Source organism: Trichomycterus rosablanca, chromosome 17 (assembly GCF_030014385.1).
Source record: "Trichomycterus rosablanca isolate fTriRos1 chromosome 17, fTriRos1.hap1, whole genome shotgun sequence".
In the NCBI taxonomy this organism is placed as follows: domain Eukaryota; kingdom Metazoa; phylum Chordata; class Actinopteri; order Siluriformes; family Trichomycteridae; genus Trichomycterus; species Trichomycterus rosablanca.
Window position 1 is genome coordinate 10,866,692 of NC_086004.1, and position 26,238 is coordinate 10,892,929.

General features: G+C 37.0%; 3 protein-coding genes across 3 annotated transcripts; 1 reads left to right on the plus strand and 2 right to left on the minus strand.

Moving 5' to 3' along the window:
* The first annotated feature begins 2,617 nt into the window (after positions 1-2,617).
* gamt (guanidinoacetate N-methyltransferase) lies at positions 2,618-6,981 on the plus strand. Its single transcript, XM_063012929.1, has 6 exons — positions 2,618-2,917; positions 5,351-5,496; positions 5,608-5,671; positions 6,325-6,392; positions 6,489-6,599; positions 6,696-6,981. The coding sequence occupies exons 1-6, from the start codon at positions 2,743-2,745 to the stop codon at positions 6,834-6,836; spliced, it is 705 nt and encodes a 234-aa protein (XP_062868999.1). The 5' UTR covers positions 2,618-2,742; the 3' UTR covers positions 6,837-6,981.
* Positions 6,982-7,744: 763 nt separating this feature from the next.
* ndufs7 (NADH:ubiquinone oxidoreductase core subunit S7) lies at positions 7,745-13,232 on the minus strand. Its single transcript, XM_063013104.1, has 8 exons — positions 13,169-13,232; positions 11,286-11,322; positions 10,881-10,943; positions 9,655-9,763; positions 9,389-9,568; positions 9,225-9,271; positions 8,119-8,207; positions 7,745-8,004 (listed from the first exon to the last, which is right to left on the minus strand). Exons 1-8 carry the CDS (start codon positions 13,182-13,184, stop codon positions 7,907-7,909), a joined length of 639 nt encoding a protein of 212 aa, XP_062869174.1. The 5' UTR covers positions 13,185-13,232; the 3' UTR covers positions 7,745-7,906.
* A 3,125-nt stretch (positions 13,233-16,357) lies between these two features.
* Positions 16,358-25,209, minus strand: ctdspl3 (CTD (carboxy-terminal domain, RNA polymerase II, polypeptide A) small phosphatase like 3). Its single transcript, XM_063013130.1, has 11 exons — positions 24,958-25,209; positions 20,466-20,586; positions 20,256-20,372; positions 19,524-19,632; positions 19,270-19,387; positions 19,084-19,170; positions 18,924-18,986; positions 18,157-18,236; positions 17,950-18,076; positions 17,720-17,815; positions 16,358-16,747 (listed from the first exon to the last, which is right to left on the minus strand). Exons 1-11 carry the CDS (start codon positions 25,072-25,074, stop codon positions 16,682-16,684), a joined length of 1,101 nt encoding a protein of 366 aa, XP_062869200.1. The 5' UTR covers positions 25,075-25,209; the 3' UTR covers positions 16,358-16,681.
* Positions 25,210-26,238: the final 1,029 nt, after the last annotated feature.

Sequence of the window (26,238 nt, forward strand, 5' to 3'; positions counted from 1 at the left end):
CCTGATTTAGAGCACTCAATTTTGTCTTCCGCTGCTGAGAGATACCAGATTGCATCCGAGGAGTGCACATCTCTTTCGACACGTGTACAGCCCTCCTCTTCTCGCCCATGCTTTCTGCACAGGCGTCTCTTCCGCCAATCAGGGTCCTTACACAGCGTATGAAGACCCACGCACCCACACATAGTCCGCCCCCCACCCAGCAGATAAGGTGGCCAATTAGTATCTGCTGCAGGCACTACCAATTATGATTGTTAGATGGAGCCCAGCCGACCGGTGGCAACACCGAGTTTCGAACCGGGGAGTTCAGAAACTCGATGCTGGTGTGCAAGCGGAATATCCCACTGCGCCACCTGGGTGCCCCCTTCTACCAGTCTTCTTTACAAATAGCACAATGTTTATAACTTAGATTGAAATATATCTTTACACAAAAATAATAATAAATCATTTATTCTGAGTAATTACAGAACTTCTGGGGTTTTTTTTTTTTTTCAAATTAACTGAACTACTGTCATGGATTTGCTCTATAGATATGCTGCCATAATGGCAAGAAACATTTTGCATATATTCCAACAGTGCTTTTATTTAATTTTTTATTTTTTTTTATTTTTTATGAAATTGGGTTTGTATGTGACCTTACGCAAATGTGCCACAATTATTGGCACCCCTAGAAATTCTAATAAAGCATACACTTCATGCCTTCATGTCCTCTGGCATCAATACATTTTGGCTGTCCAACAAACTTTGTGGTCAGTCCACTGTCCACTGTGATCACATCTTGCTGTTTCTGAGATACTATAACCAGTTGCCTGGACATGAGGATTTAGCCCTTATTAAAGTAAATCAGGTCTTTATGCCTGTCAATATCTGCAGCATTTAAGACAAATACTACCAGCAACTACCATCAGCCCAACATTTAATATATCTCTGACTGAGAGGAAACATAAAAAACTGTGATCAGCATTATGCTTTGATTGTTGAACCAGCTAGTACTAGCTCAAAAGTAACAAAATAAAAATTACTAGTGACCAAGCCAAGGTAGTGAAAAAGTTTTAAGTCAGGAAAAAAATGGTTTAATCTTGGCTTTACTGGTATAGGGATAAAGTGAGAGTTAGGTTGATTCCATCTTTGGCAGTTTATAAGAACAAGGTCAATTAGCAGGCATTGAAGACAACAAAGTTAAAGACCAGCAGAGGGCGAAAATGACTCTTCACTGACCAGAATGACCGCCTACTTAGTGGTTTCTGAACTATTTAATTGAAGATTTAATTGATTAGTAGAGCATTTTATTAACTATAGCGGATTTAGGTAAACCATGCATTTTTTGAGGTCTGAAAACACTGCTTTTGTTTGACCAGTTGTCATATTCTGCTAATAAATGCTCTAAATGACAATATTTTTATTATAAATTTGGGGGAAATGTTGTAAAATAAATTAAATGGTAATTTTACTGCAACAAGTAATTATAAATAATAAAACAATAAATATTCATAATTATTTTGCAGTAATCTGTATTTTTTTTTTGCAAAGCTGTAAATATAAACCACTACACATAAGGTTTATAATAATAAAGATATAAGCGCTCTTAAAATGTTATTCTATATTTGATTAGTTATAACAAACATTTTATTATTTACGTAGATTTTTGCAACCACTGTTGCTTCGCATAGCTGTTGTACTTTGGTCAGGATCTTTCTCTGCTTTCTATCTCAAACTCAAAGGACTATCTTTGTTCAAATAAACCCAGTGTTAGAGGTCAGTCTGTTGCACAATCTCAGAACCAGTAGAAAGACTGAATTGCTTTTATGACCAAGTGCCCTGGATACATAAATTTTTTTTTTTACTGTATACATACAGTATTTCACCGTTATTTAGATCTCAAAGAGTCGATTCTCTATCCGAGCGTCAAAAACACAGACTCGACACCAAAGCGTTCAAGTCGATTCCACATACTGATACTGATTTGGCTTTTTAGATGTAGTAAGAGTGGAAGTCTGATGTTCTATCTGACAAATCTCTTCACACAACGAACATCAGAAGTATTTGAGTTTTATCTTGATATGTCTACCAAAATTAACGAAATTAATTCATAATACAAATACAATTTTTACTGCCTGGTTAAATGTAGGCTAATTATTACACGTGCTCATTGAAAACAAAATCTCCCTGATGTTTTATACAGGTGAACACAAAGTTAAAGGTAAAACTAAATGCTTGTCAGAACCTCTTTTATTATTTTAAAATAATAGGCCATAATATAGAGCTTTTAAAAATGGACATACTGCTACCTTATTTCCCCTCTAGGTGGCGAAAAAGGGCTTGTTATAAAATCCCTGTATATTAACAACGCTTATACTATATTCGCTTGATTTATTAGATTTTATTTATGTAAATGTACGCCAGACACCTTTATGTATACACCGGCTATTCCAAACAATTCCCGAAACTTAGAATCGGATCCGGAGTCGACTCCGACATTTTTGGAATCGAGCAGCTAGTGCACTTCTACCACGTTAGAGTAACTCGTGTAAAAGTTACAGCTGTTGGCTTGAGACGTGTCTGTCCATCTGTCTCGGTAATGTGACCGCCTCCTTCTAGTTAAAGTGCACGGGCTTCTCGCAGCTTTATTACCCAGTGCACGATCAGCAGTTCTTTCGATAGCCTATATAACAGTCGCCGGACCTCCAGCTTTCTCTTTTCGATACACCGCGTTCGCACAGTACATACAAAATTAAATAGCCAACAATGACCACCCCTGAAACGATTTTCTCCAAGGGTGAGAACTGCAAGCAAGGCTGGCACGCAGCGAGCGCTGATTACAATGAGACCGATACTCATTTGGAGATTTTAGGGAAACCGGTCATGGAGCGCTGGGAGACTCCATACATGCACTCTCTGTCTACTGTTGCTGCGAGTAAAGGTAATACAAGCAGGTCTGGGTTTACACTAGGGTCATTCTATAATTTGGGGTACATTTCACATCACCAAAAAAGTACAAAAACAATGTTCTCTCTCAATAGAACAATCAGTGGTTCAAGTTAATATATTCCTTTAGTGTAACATATCCACTATTTGCAAAGCTTAAACATTAATTTTAATTTTTTTTATTTTAAAGGGACAGTAGCTGTAGACTACTAGGTAACTTAGTTGACAGGTAACATAGTTGACAATTTCCCTATTTTGACCCATAACTTCAGTGGTAGACCTTGCCTGGCTGACCACATGTCATTTATTGAACAGAATAATGTCTAATTTGAACATACATTTGAATTAAAATTATTTAAAAAATTGTAACCATAACAATTTATGTAACATAGTTGACGGTCAATTAATATACTCATTGACAATGTTCTATTATAGATAAAATATTTAAAAAAATAAGAGGACATTCACCACAGTTTGTTCAATATGCCCTCTACAGAGAAAAATGATATCATGTAATGCTGGTCACATAGTTTTAGAACAAACCATTTTTGAGTTGCTGAGTGGAGTTCTGTTAGTAACATAGTTGACAGAACTTTTGCGGACATTAATAAATAAAGATATTTAAATTATTTAAAAGAAAAACTCAATTTAAAAAATATTCTTTTTCTTTAGTATTTAAACTTTTGAAACAAATAAAAAAATAGATGTTGTTGCCCTTAATGATTTTATTCATTATTTTAAAACCAAGGCACCCTCAACTTAAAAAACGGACACAGCAAAAACTGTTCATTTAGGAACATCATGACAAATTTCAAGCTAAATGAAGCATAGGATGCACATAATGTTTTTGTGATATTACAACGTTTTCCATTAATAGGTAAAATATGACATTTTTAAAGAAAATAGTTAGAATAAATATAATTATTATCATTGGACATGGAATGGACCCCAAATTATAGAATGACTCACTACACTTTAACAGACGTAAAACTGGGTTTACCAAAACAAGTGTTAATTGCAGTGTGGTAATTCTGCATTGCATTGAGTTTTACATTGCAATAGTTATTAGAACGAGCGAGCTGTAGTTGTCGAGTTGAGTTGTGATAAGCTAAGTCCGAACCTTGAAAAGCAAGTCTGTTCATTTAAAGCGACACTGTCCACATTTGTCATTCATTTATTCATGCGTAAACTCGTGCAAAACACTCAGACTTTTCAGTTGATCGTTCAGCAGGGTAAAGTTTACTACCACGTCATTAAATAACCCATATTTGTGCCCTACTCTGCTGTTAACTTTAACCCACAACTATCAACAAATGTCAACAAAGTAACTCAATAGTTTGCACGTTGAACAGTTTGAGATTAAACAGGACAGAGGTACCCTACATTTTAAAGCTGAATTATTAAGGTTATGGTCTAATCTTATTCATTCAGTATTCACCAGCTACACACTGGTCAGTCTTTCATTCAGCTATTTTTATCTTGCCCTGAAATACCACTCTGTACAACTCGTGTCGAGTTTCTCCAGATATGTACAAGTGTTCTTGGAGCAGTAGCATTTGTTTCTCTGGCATTCAGTTTTCAAATTTTGGATATTTTGTCCTGCTGTACAAACAAATTAACCTCAGAGTCAGTTTACAGACAGATGATCTTACATCGTCCTAGATGTTTTTCTGAAATCGAGTGGAATTTATTATTTTCCAGATAACATCAAGTAGTCACAGATGAATAACAAAACACCTTTACTTGTCATACTACTACCATACCGCTACACTTGTTTGTTGGTGTAACGTTCCTACTATGAAATGCTTCAATTGCTTTTCACCAGACGTGACCTCTACTGAGGTCAAATACGAACTGGTGCCTCTTTTGGTTTGCCTTGTTTTCCTTATTGATACCATCCCATTAAACAATTTTTGCCTTGCGTTTTTGTTGTCGAGTTATTAAGACTGACGTTTGCTAAAGCTATCTACAGAGTAATGTCTTTTTTTCTTGGATCTTTTGTGCATTCCTGGATAAGTTGTCACAGAGCATTTAGACACATTTGTGCAGACAGGACACTAGATAGATTCCCCTGCTAATTTTCTTTATTCACAAGTAAAGGCCTCTACTATGGCTCAGTAAAATCATAGATCCTTAGACACTGCTTTGTAACCTTTTCCATACTGATCTATTTTAACAGCTTCTTATTTATTAGTTCTTAAATTCTGTCAGATTTAAGGTGAATGCTTGACTTTACCATTAAGGTTCAAGATTAATGAACAATTTTAAACAGCACCTACATCTGCATGTTTTTAATGAGGAAATAAATCAGCAAACAGGAGCTCAAACTTAAGTTAATTATATAATGTGATTTAATATTCCTTTCCTAGAACCCAGACTAGCACTAACAGTACTGTAAATTTTACCCATCTAATTTTCTTCCTTGTAGGTGGACGGGTCCTTGAGATTGGCTTTGGCATGGCCATAGCTGCCACCAAACTGGAATCTTTTCCTATTGAGGAACACTGGATTATTGAATGTAATGATGGAGTTTACCAGAGGTTGCAGGAGTGGGCCAAGGCTCAGCCACACAAAGTAAGAAAACATTTATAATTTAAATATTTCATTTTTAGTTAAGCAGTGTGTCATTGCATGTCATAGACAATAAATAATAGTAAAATTTAAATTGTTTTTTTCACCCTATAGGTTGTTCCTCTTAAAGGCCTGTGGGAAGATGTGGTGCCAACTCTCCCCGACAATCACTTTGATGGTTAGATATGTTTCATCATAGGGGTGTGTTCGAAAACCTAGGGAGCTGCCTTGCTGTCTACATAGGCAGCTGACTTAGTAGAGAGGATTCTAATAAGTCAGTGACTTAAAAGGCAGGTTATTCGAACGCGCTACTTAGATAGCGATTCCATCGGGTTTAGCATTTCGGGTTTAGCATTTAGCATCTCGCCATTAAAACCAATAAACGGAGGTAGCACAGCACGCTAACGTCAATATAACATCTCCCTTCATGTACCGATAACGGTTACATTTCCTGACAAGCCCGAACTTGCAAATAAAAACACTCGGTACAAGTTTATACAAGTTAAAAATCAGTAATATTTTATTTACGTTTGAGAATAACTCCATTCGTTTCTCCGCCCCGTCAGCCATGAATGCTGGGATTGTCTTGATCACTAAGGCAGCGTTCGATGCTCACTTGTTCTTGAGCCAAAATAACATTGAAATAATAAGATGCCTCAGTAGTGAGGATTTTAAGGCATCCAGGATTTCGAACAGCCTCCTTCTCGGGAGCGCGCACAGGATGACGTCAAATGCTGCCTATGTAGACAGCACACTAGCTTTTCGAACACACCCATAGTGTATATTTTAATGTAATACTATTACAATAAATCACTTGCCATGTTCTTACAGGTATCCTGTATGATACATACCCATTGTCTGAGGAAACATGGCACACTCACCAGTTTAACTTTATTAAGGTATGCTAATACTGTTTTGCTTGATGCCCTATGAACTTTCTTAAACAAGTGTGAAATGACTTGCTACCTTTTTTTTTTTACTCATCTTTACCACAGGCCCATGCTAAGAGGCTGCTGAAGCCTGGTGGTGTCCTCACCTATTGCAATCTTACCTCCTGGGGCGAGCTGCTAAAGTCAAAATACAATGACATTGACAAAATGTTCCAGGTAAGTGACAAAGTTAATACAATGCAATCATAGAACATCTCACACACATTGCTCTGATAGGAAACTTACCTGCTTGTGTATTCACTTCTTTTTCAGGAAACACAAGTGCCCCAGCTACTGGAAGCTGGCTTCAAAAAGGAGAGCATTAGCACCACATTGATGGACATTAGTCCACCAAGCGAATGCAAATATTACTCCTTCAACAAAATGATCACACCTACAATCCTTAAAGAATAAGCCATATACCAAAACTGCCTTTTTTGTGTCTTAAAAATGCTTTCAAATCAGTTGTTTATACTTTCAAATATTGTGTATAGTTCAAAATTTTAGCAGGGCTATGAAATGTGCGTATCAGTACAAAACAAATAAAGATGCAAAAGTGCATTGCTCTTATCATTTCTTAAATTATCTGACTATTCATATCAGCCAATAAGGATTTTTTACGTGTTGTTTTTTTTAAATCCATGACCAAAACCAACCGTTTGATAGTTTATTTTTATTAATTTATTAAAAAATAAGCTTAGCATTTTATATAATTGGTTATAGCTTTAGGCTGCTGGGGAGCTAAGTTTAATACTTTACTACATTTCTTCTCCATTGTCCTCCCAGTTTCTTAAAAGCATGCCAATAGATGTGAGATGAGATTTTGTATTCTATGAAGTATTTTTCTTATTTTTCCAGTGGAAGATTAAGCTAATTAATCAAAAGATGAGTTTTGCTCATCTTTACCAGGGGTGGCAAGAATTGTGACCAATCCAGACAAATCTTCGTTCAGCATTAAGACTTTGTTTCCTTTCTGGCTCTAGCAAAGAGACCACTGTTCCTTGTATTCTATAATGGGTGCAGTCAAACTAGCCTTACTATTACAATGTATTTATAAGGGTCACCAGCTGTGACCATTATCACTAATGACCAATTAAAAACTTATGTATTTTATATATATTTTTTTTTACAAAACCCACCCTAAATTTATAAAAAGAACACGTTTATTTTTTTGTAAAATTAGTGTACATATTAGACACAAAAAAGTACAGTTCTAACCACGACCATGCCATTATTAAACTTTGACTGCACCAGTATGTGCTTATTTTTAAAAAATTACAGATGAAAATTAAGAGAGGAGCCCAACATATGCAGAGTACTGATACAATTGATAGTCCTTTATTGTAAATGCAAAGAGGAGATGGAGCTGAACCCACAGCCGCTCCTGAAAACAGTTTTTCAAATCCAACAAATGACCATCATTAAATAAAACATTTACAACAGCCAGACACAGATCACCGGCAATACCAAGGGTTACGCACATCTCATTTACGATACCATATTCTCATTTTCTTTTCCCGCTTAATTTTTTTCTGTAACTGTAGGGTTCCGTAAAGCAGAGCTTCAGCGGTTGGTGGGCAGCCTTAAGAAAAAATGATAAAGAAAACAATGTTCTCAGGCTTGCCTCTATATATATATAGATTTAATACAAGGGCATAGTGAAAATACTTAAAAAGGTCTGAATGTGTTTACATACCTGGAACATAAATGTCCACAGGGACGATTCGGTCACAGCCTCTGACCACAGAGTAGGAATAATGGTAATATCCTCCTCCATTAGCACAACTGCAAACAGTGCAAACATAAAATATTCAACCACTCCATTTCTAAAAAAATATTATTAATAATAATAATTATGTATTTAATCAGGCACCAGCACTGTGAATCATATAGTTCAGTGTAGAAGCTCAGCATCTTCAGTAGATACCACAGTTTGTTCATGTATATACATTTGATTAATTTAAATGCAAAGAGTACATCAAATCATGTTTTTATCCAGATTCATGGCATTTAGCAGACACTATTATTAAGAGAGACTTACAACTATTTAGGGTTAAGGACCTTGCTCAGTGGCCAATAAGTGGCAACTTGGCAATGGTGGGGCTTAAACCAGCAATCTTCTGATTATTAGTCCAATTCCTTAACTGAGTTACCACTCCATTAACAAGAAAGAATATTTTGTTCAGGCCCCAATGGTGCGACCAGCCTGGATGGGAACTATACATACAATAATGGCCAAATTTGGAGTTGTATTGGACATAAAAAGTAAACTATATGAAATGATAAGACAGACCCACTGCAACCTGGATAAAGTGGTGATAAAACATTAAAAAGGAAAATGATAAGTCAGTCCTCTATGATTGTGTAAAACATTATATTTATCAATATTAGTAGTTATTATAGTAAATCTGTAAATTTGGATGTTTTTTACTAGCACCACCCCCTGCCCCCAAATATCTTTCTGTAAAGGCAAGTTAAGTGTCAGTCACAGCTGCACACAGCAGTGTTACTGACCCTCACCAGCACTTTAAAAGTGCAATCGAACTGCCCTGTGCTATTTGGAGCAACAGGCAGCCCCCCCATGTGTATTTACTGAACATTGTCCATAAAAAAAAACACAGTACTGTCCCATTTCTTCTTTACAATAATGTTAAAAAAACAGGTCACTACACATCAGTGATATAGTGAACAAAATACAGTGCACCAGTTTTAAGCTATTATGGGAAAGAAATTTGGTCTATTTGCAATTCTGAAAAATCCTGTTTGGTTGGCACTAAACAGGACCAGCAAAGAATTCCTTACCTTCCCATGGAAATGACATATCTGGGCTCGGGCATCTGGTCATACACCTAAAGCACAGGAAATGTATTAAATATGGCATTCATTACTACTTCTAGATATCTGATTATTAAAAAAAAAAAAAGGAAATAAACTCCATTTTTGTAATAGGGTGTCCTGTGTGATACCTTGCGTAAGGCAGGGGCCATCTTGTTCGTGAGTGTTCCAGCCACGATCATGACATCGGCTTGTCGAGGGCTGGCTCGGAACACAACTCCAAACCGATCCATGTCGTAGCGAGGTGCAGCCATGTGCATCATTTCCACAGCACAACAAGCCAAACCAAAGGTCATGGGCCACATGGAGCTCTAGGTATGGAATTAACAAAATCACACTCATTCATAAAACGCCAGGTCAAAGTGAAGTTCCACTGAAAACTCAACGTAGTACGTACTCTGCGTGCCCAGTTCACCAGGTCGTCAAGCTTGGTGATGATGTATTCCCCTTTGCTGCTGGTGGGTTTGGATGCCAGAGCAGTGCTTTTCTCTCTGATCGGAGACAAGCTGCAAAAGAGTAAGAACCGACAAGTTGCTAATGCTGTTACACTTTACAAAGCTTCGCAAGTCGCAAGACTCTGTATGAACAACATGGCGGAATGTACTCTTGTTAAGCAAATTTTGTTATTCGTTATTATGGTGTACATTTATTTGCAGAATGTTGCACCAGCATCTGTGATTTTGTGATCTATTTATGTGCATGAGTATTTTATACATATGTGTGGTCACAAACATCAGGTTATATTTCTGCACTGTCTTAGTTTTTTATGCATTTCTAGTGAGAAGCATATAGCAAGTAAAGCGTTTGTTTCTTCCGCAGACCACTACGTTTTTTTATCATCAGGGTCTCTTGCTTTAGTTGTAAATTGCAGAAAGGCAGGTAAACAACGTCACTAAATGGTGACGCTAGAACTCCACCCTTAGGGCACTTGGTTTCACACCAGCAAGATTATTTGTAGCTGAGAACTTGTGATTTTGAGATGGATATGCCAAACCATTTGGGACTTAAGAAAAGTGGTTTGGAATTTTGCAAGTATTGTGCTGGATTTTTAATTTCATCCTAGTCTGGGTCTTGTTGGGTCCGTTCCTGGACAGACTCATTAGACACAATTCATGAACACACTCTGAACAGGGTGCCAACCCACTGCAGAGCTGTGAGGACCCATCTTGGGCAGGTGAAAAGTTGAGGTGGTATTACACACTTGCTGGAGGGGGCACGTGTTATGTAAAGCCCTCCTCTGCAGCGGTGAGAAGTAATATACTTGGGTAATGGATAAGACTAGATTGGAAGATAAGGGGTAAAATGCAAAAATAGATTTATAATAAATTTGTGTTTAAAATGGTAGGCGTGGAGTGACTCAAAAGCTCTGTACTGCTCAAGTCCTGTACAAACTCAAGACTGTCAGTGTTTCCTCAAACCATCAGCAGATGGTGTTTTCCCTAAATAACATTGATCAGCATCAATGCACATAAGAACATTATGCCCGGTGAGTCAGCTTATTTAATAATTAATAATTAAGTTTTGTCCATTTCTAATTATGCTGTTAAATGGTAAGCTTACTGTATAGTTAAAGCACTTTAAACTGAACACACAATTACCAAGATCAAAACAGCCTTTTCATACCTTGTGACATCTTTAGTGTTTTTAAGCACAACCTTCTTCTGAGCAGCTAAAGAGGAAATGGGTCTGTAATACAAAAAAGATTTTTACCACAAATTGGATCAGAGTTGTCAGTAAAATAAAACTTATATTCAACTGCAATTAGATCACATTGACATAAACTGTTTTCCAATGTACCTCAAAGAGATTAAAAGCCATCTCTAATACTACACACACAGCCGACAACATTTCCTCATACAAGTTTAACCTGATAAGATTCTGCTCGCAGCTTTTATCTTGAGTACTTTACATGACATATTCCCACCTCTCCACAATCTTATAGTTCAAGGTCTTAACTTTAAAAAGCAACCCAGAGGTGCAGAGTTAACCTTCATTGAAGGTTACCTTGTTTTTCCTGCTATGTCTTACCTTATTGAAAAGATGCCAAAAGTGGCAAGGCGAGGAGCTGAAAGCAAAAAAAAAAGACAATTAGCAGCAGGCGTGTTCAAATTCGCAAGTGCATGTTGCATAAGCATGCTTCTGACTACACAGCTGCCTCTCAAATGGCATACGATGACCTATTACCAAAAAGTATTTGTAAGCAAGTCTTAAAGATTAGATTTTACTAATTACCTAAAGGACTATACGTTGAATTTCCATTTGTGTAAAGATGTTTTGGTTTACTAAATTTGAGCTAAACAACTTAATTACATTTTGCTATTTGTATTCATTACTTTTTGAGCTTTTTGAGCATTGACCTAAAATGTTGAAATGTATTCCACTGAGAAACCAAAAGCATGGGACAAACCTATTTTGGTCAGGGTTGCAGTGGTCTGGGACACATCCTGGAAGCACCACAAACAGTGCACCAGTGTATTAAAGAGCACCACACCCATTTACTCACTACTGCTTACTTACATCTACAAGCAATTTAGAATGACCTACAGATAATACAAATAATCTGGATGATGAAATTAGATTTTTTTTTTTATAGGATTCAGTGTAAACAACGTTTGTTTTTGTTTAGAAAATTATATATGTGCATATAAATGCTTACCATGGGATAGTAGTGACTTTTTAAAAAGCTTTATTCATAACCTACAGTAAGCACTATTAGAATAAACTTACACTTATGAGCCTACACATTAGGATGAACCCACAAAAATGTATATGGCAATGTCTCTTTCATGGCAGTGGTGAATATCATGGTCAGTGATACATTAAATGTTGAGCTGATTGTAGTTATTCATGGTACACATGCAGATCAGCATAGTGAGTGACTTTAATAGGGACCAAATGGCTTATAATTAGACAACTGGGTTTAAGTATCTCTGCAACAGCAAGGGCTGTGGTGAGTACCAACCAACAGTGGTCTGAAAAGGGACAAGCCACAAACAGACGACAGGTTGTTGGGCAGCCAAGACTCAAGAGACTCAACTGATCCCGGATAACATGAAGGCTTTAAAGTCTGGTGCAGATCACTACAAGGTTTATTATGGCTCTTATTAGATGTTAAGTAGTCAGACAGACAGAAAGAGATGGCACCAGTAACCTGGCTACCACAGGTCTATTACAGACAGTGTCTGGATTTGTATGTGAATGCTCTTATGTGTTTCTTCTTCTGAAAATTGAGCTTTTAAAACATTTCGCAAGCAATAAAACTAAAACAATTAAGTTAATGGGAAGCAAGCACCTGTGGCTGATTTATAAAACGATGATGATTATCATATAGTATATTCGTTTACTGAAATGAAATTAACAAACAATTGTCAACCAACGCAACGCTATTTAGTATGTCTAAAGTTAATACACCTAAATGTATATGTATATTATTTAAATGTTTAAACATTTATCCCTGTTTGCTATGCCTAAAATCACATTTTTATTTAATAACCCTGAATCCAAGTGACAGGGGCAACTGCACTTTATACCACGTTAATAATGCAAAGTGAACGCATCTGGAGAATACTACTTAGTAAAAAAACTTCACATTGTCCCAAATGGCTTTCCACTGCAAACAAAGCAACGAGTGCACTCAATAGAGTTTATTTCAAAGGGTAGTGTAGTGCACTTATCTAGGAAGCATAGCGTCATTTGTAGTTCTGCCCTGTCAATGTTGCAGTTAGCCGTTAGCTAGCGCTAAACAAGGTCAGTGAATAAAATACTCAAAACGACACTATAAACAGAACTGACGACCGAGCGTTAAAAATATATACGAATTAAATACTAATTCTGAGTTATATTACACGCAACTGACTGAACCCTGGATTTAAAACTAAACCATGTAGGGATTTGCTTGTATCGATACTCACCAACCAACGCCGCCATCTTTATTTAACAAACTTTGCTGTGCTTCCTTTTCTCCAGCTAAAGAAACAATGACAGAACAGAGTTCCACCTGCTGGAGAACACGCGAGGTTTTGTAAACGGTTCAATTTTTAATAAAATAAAACCGTGTTTTTTAAGAATTTATTATTAGCAGTTATTTTATTAATTAAAAGAAGCTGTTAAAATAATACATGTATTTTTGCATACGAATTACTGTCAAAAATGGTCATACTCTGCTATGCTATTTCAAAATGTCGCTATCACAGTGACCTACAATGGCTTCCGAAAACAACACAGATACTGCATATTATTCATAAGATTGTCATAGCTTTTTATTTTTTAAATTACCATTTTATTTTAACTAGAGTTATGGTTGGTCTGACCCCACTCAAACACTGCACAAATGTAACCATTCACCAGACATCCCAAGTTGCAAAAACCAATTTCAGGGAGGTACCCCCGGACCCGGACCCCCCAAGCCCCCCAAAAAAGCTAAAAAAAAACAACCTCTCGCACACACCACTACATAGTGCACTAGATAGTGTGAAAGATAATAGATTTATGTTCCCTACATAGTGCACTAGATTGTATATTAGAAAAAAAAAATGATGTTCCTTACTTAGTGCACTAGATAGTGTACTAGAGAATAGACTCAATATACAGTATAATATAGATAATATACTATATATAATAGACTTAAGTTAACGGATTTAGGTTCCCTACATAGTGCACTGTATATTAGATAATGGATTTATATTCCCTACATAGTGCACTAGATAGTATTTTAGATATGAATTTATGTTCCCTACACAGTGCACTAGATTGTGTATTAGATAACGCATTCATGTTCACTACATAGTGCACTAGAAAGTATAACTAGATGATGATTTGTGTTCCTTACATGGTGCACTAGATAGTGTATTACATAATTAATTATGTTCCCTACACAGTGCACTAGATTGCATATCAGATAACGCATTCATGTTCCCTACATAGTGCACTAGACAGTATTTTAGACAACTGATTTATGTTCACTAAACAGTGCACTAGATTGTATATCAGATAACGGATTTAATACTCGATCGGGGAAAAAAGTCTGTGTCGCCTGCGTGCGTGTGTCACTCTTGGCCGCTCGTTCTAGATTCCGGGAGATTTTATCTGACTTGCGGGCATCAGGGAGCCACTATGTATGTGCGGGAGACTCCTGGGACTTCCGGGACACTTGGGATGTCTGCATTCACTCACATCTCCATGCACCTTACAGTAGCCAATCCACCTATAAAAGGCAGTTGTAGCTCAGTGATACAAATCAGGTCAGTGGTTCAAGCCCCATCACCACTAAGTCGCCACTGATGGGGTCTTGAAGTCTAGGAAGTCTGTGGTTATTCCAACAAGACAATGTCATGCCTCATTCTGTATGTTACAACAGTGTGGTTTTATAGACACAGAGTGCATGTGTTTGACTGGCCTGCCTGCAATCCAGATGTCTCCTGTTGAAAATAAATGGAGCATCATGAAAATACAGCAGGGACCACAGACTGTTAAGTAGCTGAAGTCTATTATCAAGCAAGAATGAAGAAACACACACACACCCACCCATTCACTTATAGGGCAATTCAGTGGTTAATTGGAGTGTTTTTTTGGACTGTGGGAGGAAACCAGAGCTCCCAGTGGAAACCCACGCAGACACAGGGAGAACATGCAAACTCCACACAGAAAGGACCCAGACCGCCCTGACTGGGGATCGAACCCAGGATCTTCTTGCTGTGAGATGACAGTGCTACCCACCGAGCCACCATGCTGCACCAACCAACATACTTTCTTTAATTCATTAAAATGCAGTAACCAGATTACCCAGACAAGGGTCACAGTTGTTCACCTAAAAACTGCACAAGACAGGAATATGCTTTGAACGGGGCACCAGTTTATTGCTAAGGGTCACACACTCGCCCATTCACTCACACTTCTGGGCAGTCCACAGTTGTGCAGGTCTTATTAGCAGCTACAGGAAATGTCAACTCTGCTAGAAAGGATTTTCCAGCTTAGACTGTGAACACTTTATCTTTTGTTTACTAAAGACATAAAAAGTTACTGTTTATGTGCTGATTTGGGATAAATGTGCTAGTCTGTTACAATCTGAGAAAGATTAAACTACACTTTAAAAGAATGTTGAAAGGTAAATTCAATGTACTACAATTGAATATTCATGTTTTGTAATACTGTAATCAGAACACCAGAGGTTACTGAGATTGATAATGTCACCTAAGAGGAGTTTTAAATTGTTCTTTTGTCTCTCAATAGACTACAGCCTTCTACTAATTTCACTGCACACATTCAAGTTTTTTAATCCAAACTTTCACAACTGTCTTTAGGCATGACAGCCTTTGACAGGACCTTTGTCTTATTGGATTCTACTGCAGGACTGGATTGCTTTTGCACAGAGAGATAACATTTTGAACTGAGTCAATGAGATAGTATGTAATTCTATAAACATTGACAGGATTCTGCTTAAAGTCCTACACAGACAGTGATATGTGCAGCTGATTATGCTAAAGGTTTCAGTATCATTGGGCATATGAAAGACCACACAAACGGTCACAAGACCATGACCATTCTTTGATGTGCAAATTAACAGATATAAAGACATCGCTGACATGATGCAAAGGGGGTCTCTGAATGTATGCATAGTTCACTACTTCAATTAGAGTAGACCAAAACCAGCTTAGATTTCTATTCTTGGCAATCTGGAGTATTAGTCCTTTGGTCCTGTGGCTGATCCGCTTCAGTATCCCATCTACTGCTCACCAAAGTTGTAAAACGTTAAGTGCTTGGGTGACACAGCAGACTAATACCACCGGTTAAATGTGCTTTTGACCACATCTGAGGAAGGTTGATTGGGTTCCTGTGGCTGTAAACATGACCTCTGCTGTCTAGTTGAAACAAGCAGTAGATGATTCACGGTAGACATAGCATGACTCTCTGTATGCTATACAGCTCTCAATAAAGGATCAAAGTGTGTCTTGAGAGCTGTATAGCATACAGAGAGTCATGCTGATTTGCTGTTAAATAAATGCTACATTTATTTAACAGCAAATCAGCAAACAGCTCCTTAACTAAAAACTACACAGATGCTCACTGTAAAAGCCAGGTTTTTTATTTTAGAAATGTGAGTGGCAAACACAGCAAAGCAATTTAAATGTAAGAATTAAAATATGTACAATAGTAAACATGATGCATATGTGTTAATTTATGAAGCAGCAAGAATAAATAGCAAATCTCATTAAGGTTTTACAATAAATTAAGTGTAAAACAAAAACCTTACGCTAAGGCGCACAAAAGATGCTTAGAATTGTTCCCTTTTATTTAAATAAAGTAAAAATGATTTTCAAAATGATCAGTGTTTAGAGAATGGAGAGACTGACAGAGATAAATTACATCCACAAGTTCTATACTACTATTAACATAAAAATATATACATAGAAAGAGGAATTGGCCTTTCAGTCTTCAGTGAGCAGCCTGTGAAAATGATCTGTCCTTCTCTTCAGCACTGTCCTGAAATCATCCTGCCACAAATAAATAAGTTTATTTACTGCTTAGAAATTTATTTATGTATTTATTTATTAGGATTTTAACGTCATGTTTTACACTTTGGTTACATTCATGACAGAAACAGTAGTTACTCATTACACATGATTCATCAGTTCACAAGTTTAATGTCAAACACGGTCATGGACAATTTAGTGTCTCCAATTCACCTCACTTGCATGTCTTTGGACTGTGGGAGGAAACTGGAGCTCCCAGAGGAAACCCACACAGACACGAGGAGAACATGCAAATTCCACACAGAAAGGACCCGGACCACCCCACCTGGGGATTAAACCAGTACCTTCTTGCTGTGAGGTGACAGTAAATATTTTTTAATATATCCGGTACGGTTCACTTGGTATCATAACACACTGGGTACCGATCCATCACAGATGCCTGCTGGCCAACAGCTACCCAATTGTGGGCTGGTATAATGAATTATTGCACCATGTACCTAATGGCATTATTGCACTTTTTTATTTTCATGCTTTACTACTGCTTCATCCTAATCAGGGTTGTGGTATGTGCGGCTTCCCCAGAATCACTTAGCACAGCAGTAAGGGATTTGAAATCTGAGAAGGTGGGCTAGCACAATTTATCACTACACCACCTGAGGGTCTTGTGCTTATGCATGTGATAATTGAATCAAGCCCAACATGCATATAGAGTTGTTTTCAGAAGTTTATTGGCAATATAACCTGTCAGGTTTGACGTCATAACTACTATTAACTATAGCAAAACCTCTGGAGACTTAGATATAGATCTACAAATGACAAAATGAAAAACATTCCCACCAGCAGTCTGTAATGCAGATAGAGAGAATTGCATTCTATTGAATACAAGTGCCCTTGGAAACATTAGCTGACAAAGAGCTGGTGGGAATTATGTTGGTATTTAGTTATTGTTTATGTATTTATTTAGAAAACTAGACTAAAAAAGGGAGCACTCACTGCTTGGACCAGTTTCTCAAGGTATGGTATGAGCCTCTGAAGCTCCTTGTCGTCTTTGTCTCCACTCCAGCTCTTTATGGGAATCATGTTCATCAACTGTGGAAGAGAAAAAATAACACAAGTGTCCATCATCAAAGTAATGCAGTAAGCTTATTATATTTGGCTCAAGTTGTTTGCTTGTTGTGCAGCATTAGTTAATAGCCAGAAAAAAAAAAACAAGTGGTACATACGTGGTAGGGAAAAGTGTGAGGTGCGTTGTCCAGAATCACAGTTTTGGACGGGTCTCTTTCCAGCACCCTCAAGTCCTTAATATAGTGCCCAAGAACACATGCACAGTCATCCTGGTACAACCGATGCCTTCAGGAAAACAAAGAAATTAACTTTGTTCATATCCTTACATTCATCCTTTCAACTAACAATAAGGAAAAACACCATACCGGAATATTTTTTTCTTTGGGTCCAATATGTCCACAATCATTTCTGCATATTCCTTTTTAGCAGACGTGTAAATAAACATCTACAAAAAAGAAAATAAAATGAACACAAAAATATAAAATAGATTTGGAAATGTGAACTGATTTGAAAGTTTCTGATGATAATAAGTTTGTATGCATCAATAAATATTTTTTTCTGTTAACTAACTGAGGGAGGTTGAATATTTCAGATTTACACCATTGGTAGTGTACTAGTTTGACATACAACTGTTACCTTTGTGCTGGAGTTAACATCTATGGCTATTCACATGCCAGACACTTGGTTCTCTAAGAAGTCTATTTTCAGTTCATAAAATGTAAACAATTGAACAATTAAGTATTTTGTTTTAAAGTGCCAGTCCAGTGTTTAATTTCTAGATAAGTAGCCTAACCTGCTGCACCTAGAAATCCTAACACGTTTTTAAATGCAGCTTTTTCAAAAAACTATTTCTAATTTAGTTAAACAAATAAAATTATACTCTTACTTCACACAGAATGGGACATTGTAGGAGAATATGTCAAATATGTCATGTGATTTTAATGAGCTGGCATATGGGCCACCTCTCTTCCTAGCAAGAACTTGTGGGTGAGCTTGTGTGCCCTGTGGCATGGTGTGTAAATTGCTTGAAATACTAGTAGTAGTGTTGGTTTACTATTGTTGAACAAAGTTGTGTCTGGTTTGTAATTGGCCTATATTTATTCCACTAGATAACATGCTGCTAGTCATTTACCTCAAAATGCTTTGCCATGGCTTGTAGAAACTCCCTCACATGTGGCCTGAGAAGGACGTACACCTGTGGATTAAAAACAAAACATTAACCTACAATAATTCCATCTAAAAGTTTGTACATCAATAAAAATTACTTGTGAATAAAGGAAAAACTTACTAACCTTGTACTCTTGACCTTGAAAGCATGTTGTGAATGTGTACTCGACATCCTCAATCATATTGAGAGAGCTAAACACAAGTGTTTCATCCTTAAAAGGAAAGTAAAAGTGAGACCATAGCTGTAAACACATAAATAACTATACATGTATTATTGTGTCTGTCTTTATCTCTATATCATTAAATCTCACCAAATCTAGCACCATGGTGGCTGTGGGTGTGCTCCTTGTCTTTGGTGGAATGTCCATATGTGCGGAGACAGGTCTGGAATGCTGTGACTGGTTTGGAATGTTTTTAATAAATGTAAATCTGTAGGGTATCAAACACAAAACGTTGATTTGAAATTCATAGGGTTCTGATCATTAGGAATACAAATTAGACGTATTAAAGTAGGAAAGCATGGGAAGAAAACAGTTTTACAGTACAAAACATTTGATACACTTACGGGCTAAACACTTCATCATTCTCCTCATCTTCCAAAATGCTGCTGATGCCACTGTAGCCAAATACACACTGTTCAGGACTGAACACAACAGCATTTCTGGTCCGCTCATCTATGGAAAAAAAAACTTATTAAACCCTAACTGAATATTGTTCCATTTTAATTGGATAAGAAAGATTTAATCTTAAGTGGACAGATGTTTTTGATTTACATATGCACTTTAACAAAAAATCTGCAACTTTTTTCATAATAATTGTTGCTAAAAGCTGATACTTTGGTTACTTAACCAGCAACAAATGGCAAAAAACACTTCTCAGGCACATCTGAAACCACAAAAGGTGAAACTTCTTGCCATAATCATTCGCTGATTTATTTAATTCTTTTTGATGCTCCCATATTTAGGGGTTGCCACTGCTAGCTGGTCTGCACACCAGACCTGGCAGTTATTATGCCAAATCCTCTTCACGACGCAACCATCCTTGTTTTATCCAGGCTTGGGACTGGTACTGAAAGCCCACTGACAAGTGCACCTCCCAAAATGTAATGCTGTGCATACACCCAACCAGCCACAGCTGAGACTCAAACCATGGATCTCAGTGGTCGTGGGCTAGCGTAACTCACCGCTGTGCCCCTCCAATGTAAGTAATGTATGTGCTTGTGATTTTCAGGTTTGCTGTTGTGTTTTCGTTCTTGCTGTTTTGTCGACGTGTGCGAGTCAACGTTTGGAATACTTACTGTCTTTAGTGGGAGTGATGAAACGCACTACAGGCGAGTAGAGGCTACGTGCAGTAGGGTTGACAGACGTAGAATGCCTCACTCTGCGATTACGCACTGGCGTCTTAAAGTCAGATTCTGCCAAATAAAAAAACAGATGAAATTACCATAAAAAACAACAATAGCAGTTTTGTTTATAGCCAAATCACTTATAAGCACAAAATATTTTACCTTTACTCTCTGCTGGTGGTAAAGCCCTTTTCCGTCCATGTTTCAAGCGAAGCCTTTTTGCTGCAGTTGGGATTTTATCACTATATAAATTGGAACAATTCTTTAGAACCTCCTGCACTTCCTAAATTCGACCAGAAACACACACAACAAAAAGGGCTTTAAAAGTTTTCTTGCAGACAGTCCAATTACAGACTAAATGTATGAGTTTATACATTTTATTAAGAGTTTATTTAATCAATATAGGGTTTAAATGTGGTCAAAGAAATCTATCTGGTTAAACATTAATATTTCATTAAAAATGAACCAAAATTGGAACTTTTTAGCAGGCACTTGCCTAAATCATATGTCTTTTAAAAAGTGCAACCTGGACAAATTAACCAGATTAACCATTTTGGGTTACGAACGATCTGTTTCAACTTAACGTACGAACAAATTTCGGATTATGAACTGAAATTCGCGAAACACGTGACAGCACGAACAAGTTGACTCGGAGCGTCTCTCTCTTTATATGTATATATACACACACACATACCGTGAGCGAACATTCGGACAGCGTTTTTTCGGTGTTGTCTTTATATTTTCAATATTAAAATGGCCCCAAATAAGGTGCAGAGAAAGCGCAGTGCTGAGAAAATGAACAAATCTATTACATTTTTTGTTGCTGTCACTGTGTATCAGACAGAGGGGACAGTAAGTGAGAGAGAAGAAGGAAGTCTGCTGAGTAAAGTATTCTTTCTTTCGTGCAATTACACCTACAAAATACAACACTATTGAAATAAAGAAGGAAATAATAGAGAAATATGAGAGTTATTGTTGTTTCTGGTAGATACATTTTATAAAAAAAAAGAAGGAAATGCATTATGGTGTATGGTACAGCACACATACTGTGTATTGTTGTTTATTATTATATATTACAGAATGTCTATTCTATAATTTAAGATTTAAGGGAAAATATACTTGTATTTATAACAAAAAAGAGCATTTAAGACATTAGAAAGGTTAGGTAAGGGGTGGTTTGGGGGGTCTGGCACGGATTAATTATATTTACATGATTTCTTATGGGAAAAATAGGTTTAACTAACGAACATTTTGACTTAAGAACAGCCCTTCGGAACCAATTACATTCGTAAGTCAAGGGTCCACTGTACAAGGTTACAAGAAGCATGTGGATTGCATATGTATCGTAAATGTAATATGGCAAATTACAGTTGTTTTTTTTAAACTGATGTAACACCGTGGTAAACATGCCTGCAACCTCCACTATCTCTGTTTATCCTGACTTCAATGTCGCTTTAAAAACTCATTTAAAGTTATTCTGACCAGGTTAAAGAAATTAGTCCAAATAAACAAACGATACAAGCATCAGGTCACAGATAACATTTTCGTGCCATGTAGGCAATAGCACTGTTTTCTTATTAACAAATAAGTATCAAACTTATTTTAGCTTTTAAGTAACATATGAGCAAGTTTTAATTAGTTTATAAAACTTATCTAAGACAACGAGGCTGAAGTTCTTATTTAGCGGCTGAAGTTGGTTCCTTATTCATAAAGAGAGCGTTCGCCATGGATATTTGCTGCACACTTTATATTTTACCGACATAAATCAACTAAATGAAGACGTGAACATAATTTTTTTTGGCTGATTCTCATCGTGATATTGTCAATGTAAAAATGTGATTCAAATATAATTAAAATATTTACTTTGTAAAATATTTTTTAAATTCATTCTTTCAGGCTGCATTTCCACTGTAAGGAAAACCTATTTTTATTCAGAAGCATACTGGTGGCATAATTCATGTCGGGCCAGACAAGTAACAAATCCATTATACAGAACTGGTCCCTCTTTGTAAGAAAAAGCTGATTTTAGACTGGCCCAAGTTCATTCTATACCTAAAATCTAACTGCCAACATGGCACACTCAGCAATGGTGCACATGGAAATTTATTCAAAGGGGCAATTTCAGAAGCATACTGGTGGCATAATTCAAGTCAGGCCAGACAAATAACAAATCCATTATACAGAACTGGTCCCTCTTTGTAAGAAAAAGTTGATTTTAGACTATTTTGTATAAATAAAGCAATGTGTAAGCTTCATTCCTTTTTATTGAAAGAGTAATGTGTAGACTGTTCTATGTTTATAAAGATGCACATTTTGTTGCATACTGTATTTGATAAATAATGTTCCATTTTATACTATCTTGGCTAGTCATATTCTCTTGAATATTGCTCTCTCAACTTAGGAAGTGAACTTGAGTGAAGAGTAAAGATGGTTAGATGTTTCTTGGATGGTGAAACTTTCATGCAACTACTTCATTCATTTCATTTCCGCCTGTGGTCCCGTCTGGGACATAGGCCGCCGACAAGCTCTCTCCAGGCATCACGGTTCCGGGCGAGTCTCTCCAGCTGTCCCCACGTCTTGCCCATCTGCTTGGCATCTGCATCCAGGTCTCGGCGCCAGGTATTTCTAGGCCGTCCTCTCTTCCTCTTCCCTTGGGGGTTCCAGGTGAGGGATTGTTTGGTGATGTTGGATGTAGGTTTGCGGAGGGTGTGGCCAATCCATCGCCAGCGTCTCTGAAGGATGTCTTGGTCAACAGGCTGCTGCTTTGTTCGTTGCCACAGTTCTACATTGCTGATCTTATCGGGCCAGCGGATCTTTATGATCTTCCTGAGGCAGGTGTTAATAACTACATGCAACTACTTGCATGTAGCATAATTTCTGTGCAACTTGACATTGCGCTTTACAGTCTTAAATTAAAGTGCAATTTAATATAAGGTACGTTTCAAGCAACCAGAATTAATGGAAAGTTGAACTGTGTAAAGCCTGCTTTAGAAGAAATAATGGTAGTTCTATTGTTCTATTTGCTTGTTCTATTGTTGTATAGGGGAAGAAAACGATCAAAAAGAATAGCCATAACTACCAGACAATTTCCCAATGCTAGGTAAGAACATGTTGAGGTACAGCGGTCTGTCTAAAACAAGATGATTAAAGAGGATACATAAACAATGTATTAAATATTTCACATTTGTTTCAACCTACAAAGAGAATTAAAAAAAAATATTCCTCTGCACAAGATATCTGATTTGGAGGTATGAAATTAGTTGTCCTTCCTGAGAGAAGAGGGCTAGATCTGGCCAGATGCTGAAATAGGCTTTGAAAATACCAATGGAAATTGAGTTTGAGGAATACATTTTTGATGAATGGAATCACAATTGGCAGGTCAGTGTAAAACAAGATTTTTGTACAGGGAAAAACCTGATCGTGACGGACTTATTGTTTGTCTGTCTATGCATGAATAATGCCTTCAGTATAGCTTTTAAACGTCTTTAAAATACAATCTTAAATTGCACTAGATGTAGCATGTTGCCAGTTAATTTGAATCAATTTTCATGTGCACCATTGCTGAGTGTGCCATGTTGGCAGTTAGATTTTAGGTATAGAATGAACTTGGGCCAGTCTAAAATCAGCTTTTTCTTACAAAGAGGGACCAGTTCTGTATAATGGATTTGTTACTTGTCTGGCCCGACATGAATTATGCCACCAGTATGCTTCTGAATAAAAATAGGTTTTTCTTACAGTGGAAATGCAGCCTGAAAGAATGAATTGAAAAAATATTTTACAAAGTAAATATTTTAATTATATTTGAATCACATTTTTACATTGACAATATCACGATGAGAATCAGCCAAAAAAAATTATGTTCACGTCTTCATTTAGTTGATTTATGTCGGTAAAATATAAAGTGTGCAGCAAATATCCATGGCGAACGCTCTCTTTATGAATAAGGAACCAACTTCAGCCGCTAAATAAGAAGCTGCGAATAAGTAACTAACTTCAGCCTCGTTCTAAGACAGCAGATTAAAATTAGTCAGGATTTTAAGGGATGTCCAGGCATTACACCAGTCACGAACATAAATCCATTGTCACAGACAAAAACTAATAACAATATACGGATTAACGTCACCTCTGTTAATATAAAACTCTGTAACGATTTAGTACATATGAACAAAGAAAAGAAAACAGTGAGCGTATGTTACTATACAGGTAATACCTGACCTATTCTGTGTTTAAGGACAGAGTCTATGAATATGAACATGGCGGTGTAAACAACTTTAGCCTCGTAGGCCCACTATACTAGCTAGCTATTGTGCTAACACTAAGCTAACTGACTTATTGCTAACTAACCAAATTTTGCCACACAACATTTAACTATGTATCAGTGTTTATACTGAACGTAAATATTATCATAAGTAAACCTGGTTAGCTAAACAACGGAGCTAGCTACAAAAGCTAGCGATTGTTATTAGCTAGCATCTATTAGCTAGCATCCGCAGGCTAAAGGCTTAAACCATAGCGAGTAAAAGGAAGATGACAAAGCGCAGCGAGCACAGACACGGCATTTAATAATAATAATATTATAATATAAACCAAACTACGCGCCGAGTGCTGACTCTGTTCGCTTTACAGAAGTAAAAAATGAAGACTCTGGACTCACGGGTGAGTGACTCTGCTCTCCCCGAGTTTCCTGGCTCGAATTCGTCCGCCGTCTGCGCGGAGTCCTCGGTTGAGGAGACGGACTTTCCAGAGAAATAGTTCTTGATCGGAGTCTCATGTTAGTCCACGTTAGCTAGACAATATCTCAGACGAAGGACACAATCCTGTGCAAAAACGCGGATAAGCAGCCGGACTCTGTCGTGCTGTTGTTTTGTGCGGAGACTCTTTGGTGTAGCGGCGGCCTGAGAAGACCGTTTAAATCTACCGGCACAAAAACAGACCTGCGTATCAACAGCAACGCTGCGCGCAGTGGGCGGAGTCAGTGACGTAATACAAGCAGGCCAGCAAAAATGACGGAATGAGAGCCTCACTACGCATGCTCCGATTCACGAACCTGACCTACGTAGCTGGGTCGTTTCGTGAATTGGCGTAAAGTGCGCAAAGTGTGTTTGTACTTTACCTATAATTTACACTACAATTTTCATAAAATTGCCCTTATTTCTGTATGTGCGAAGAAAATTATTAAAAAACTTACAATCTTCTGTCAGAAATAAAAGAAAAACGAAAGCAATATTAATTAGATCCAAAAGAAAGTTTCAGCAGGGAGATTGATAAATGCTTCTGTTAGCTTTAAAAGTGGCTTCAAGGACACAAAACAAAATCATGGACTAACATTAAATGTGGTTTGCATTATTTGTTTTTCTGATGATAATAAGGCCTACATTTCATAATGCACAAAAGCCTTTAAGTATACAAATGAACCATCGTCTGGATTAAAGAACCATTGTTTTTAAGTGTGTGCAAATCAGGACAGTAATCAAGTACAGTTCTGTAAAATTTTTAATATATGTACTTTATTTGTACCTGTAAATTGAGACAGACAAAATAACCAGTATGAACGATACAAACATTTACCGCTACAACCGCAACATGGTCGCTGTTCCACACGCTCACAACCAACTTAGCTTATCAATGCTGTTAACAGATGATCATTTATCCGAACTACGATCCCTGGCATCCTAGCTGAGTTTGCCTCATCGATGACGTCACCACGCTAAACACACGTGACTGACAGACCAATGTGCAACTAGTAATGAACTATTGAATCACTAAACCGACACATCATTCATTTTAATGCGTAATATAATATTGCTTATTTACATTTAATATTTTATTGCAATTGTATGTATAAAAATAATAATTTGTACTCATTATTTATGACAGTTTTAATAATAAACGGAAATTTTATTATGAAGCGTTTTCAGAATGTTTTGTGGTGTTT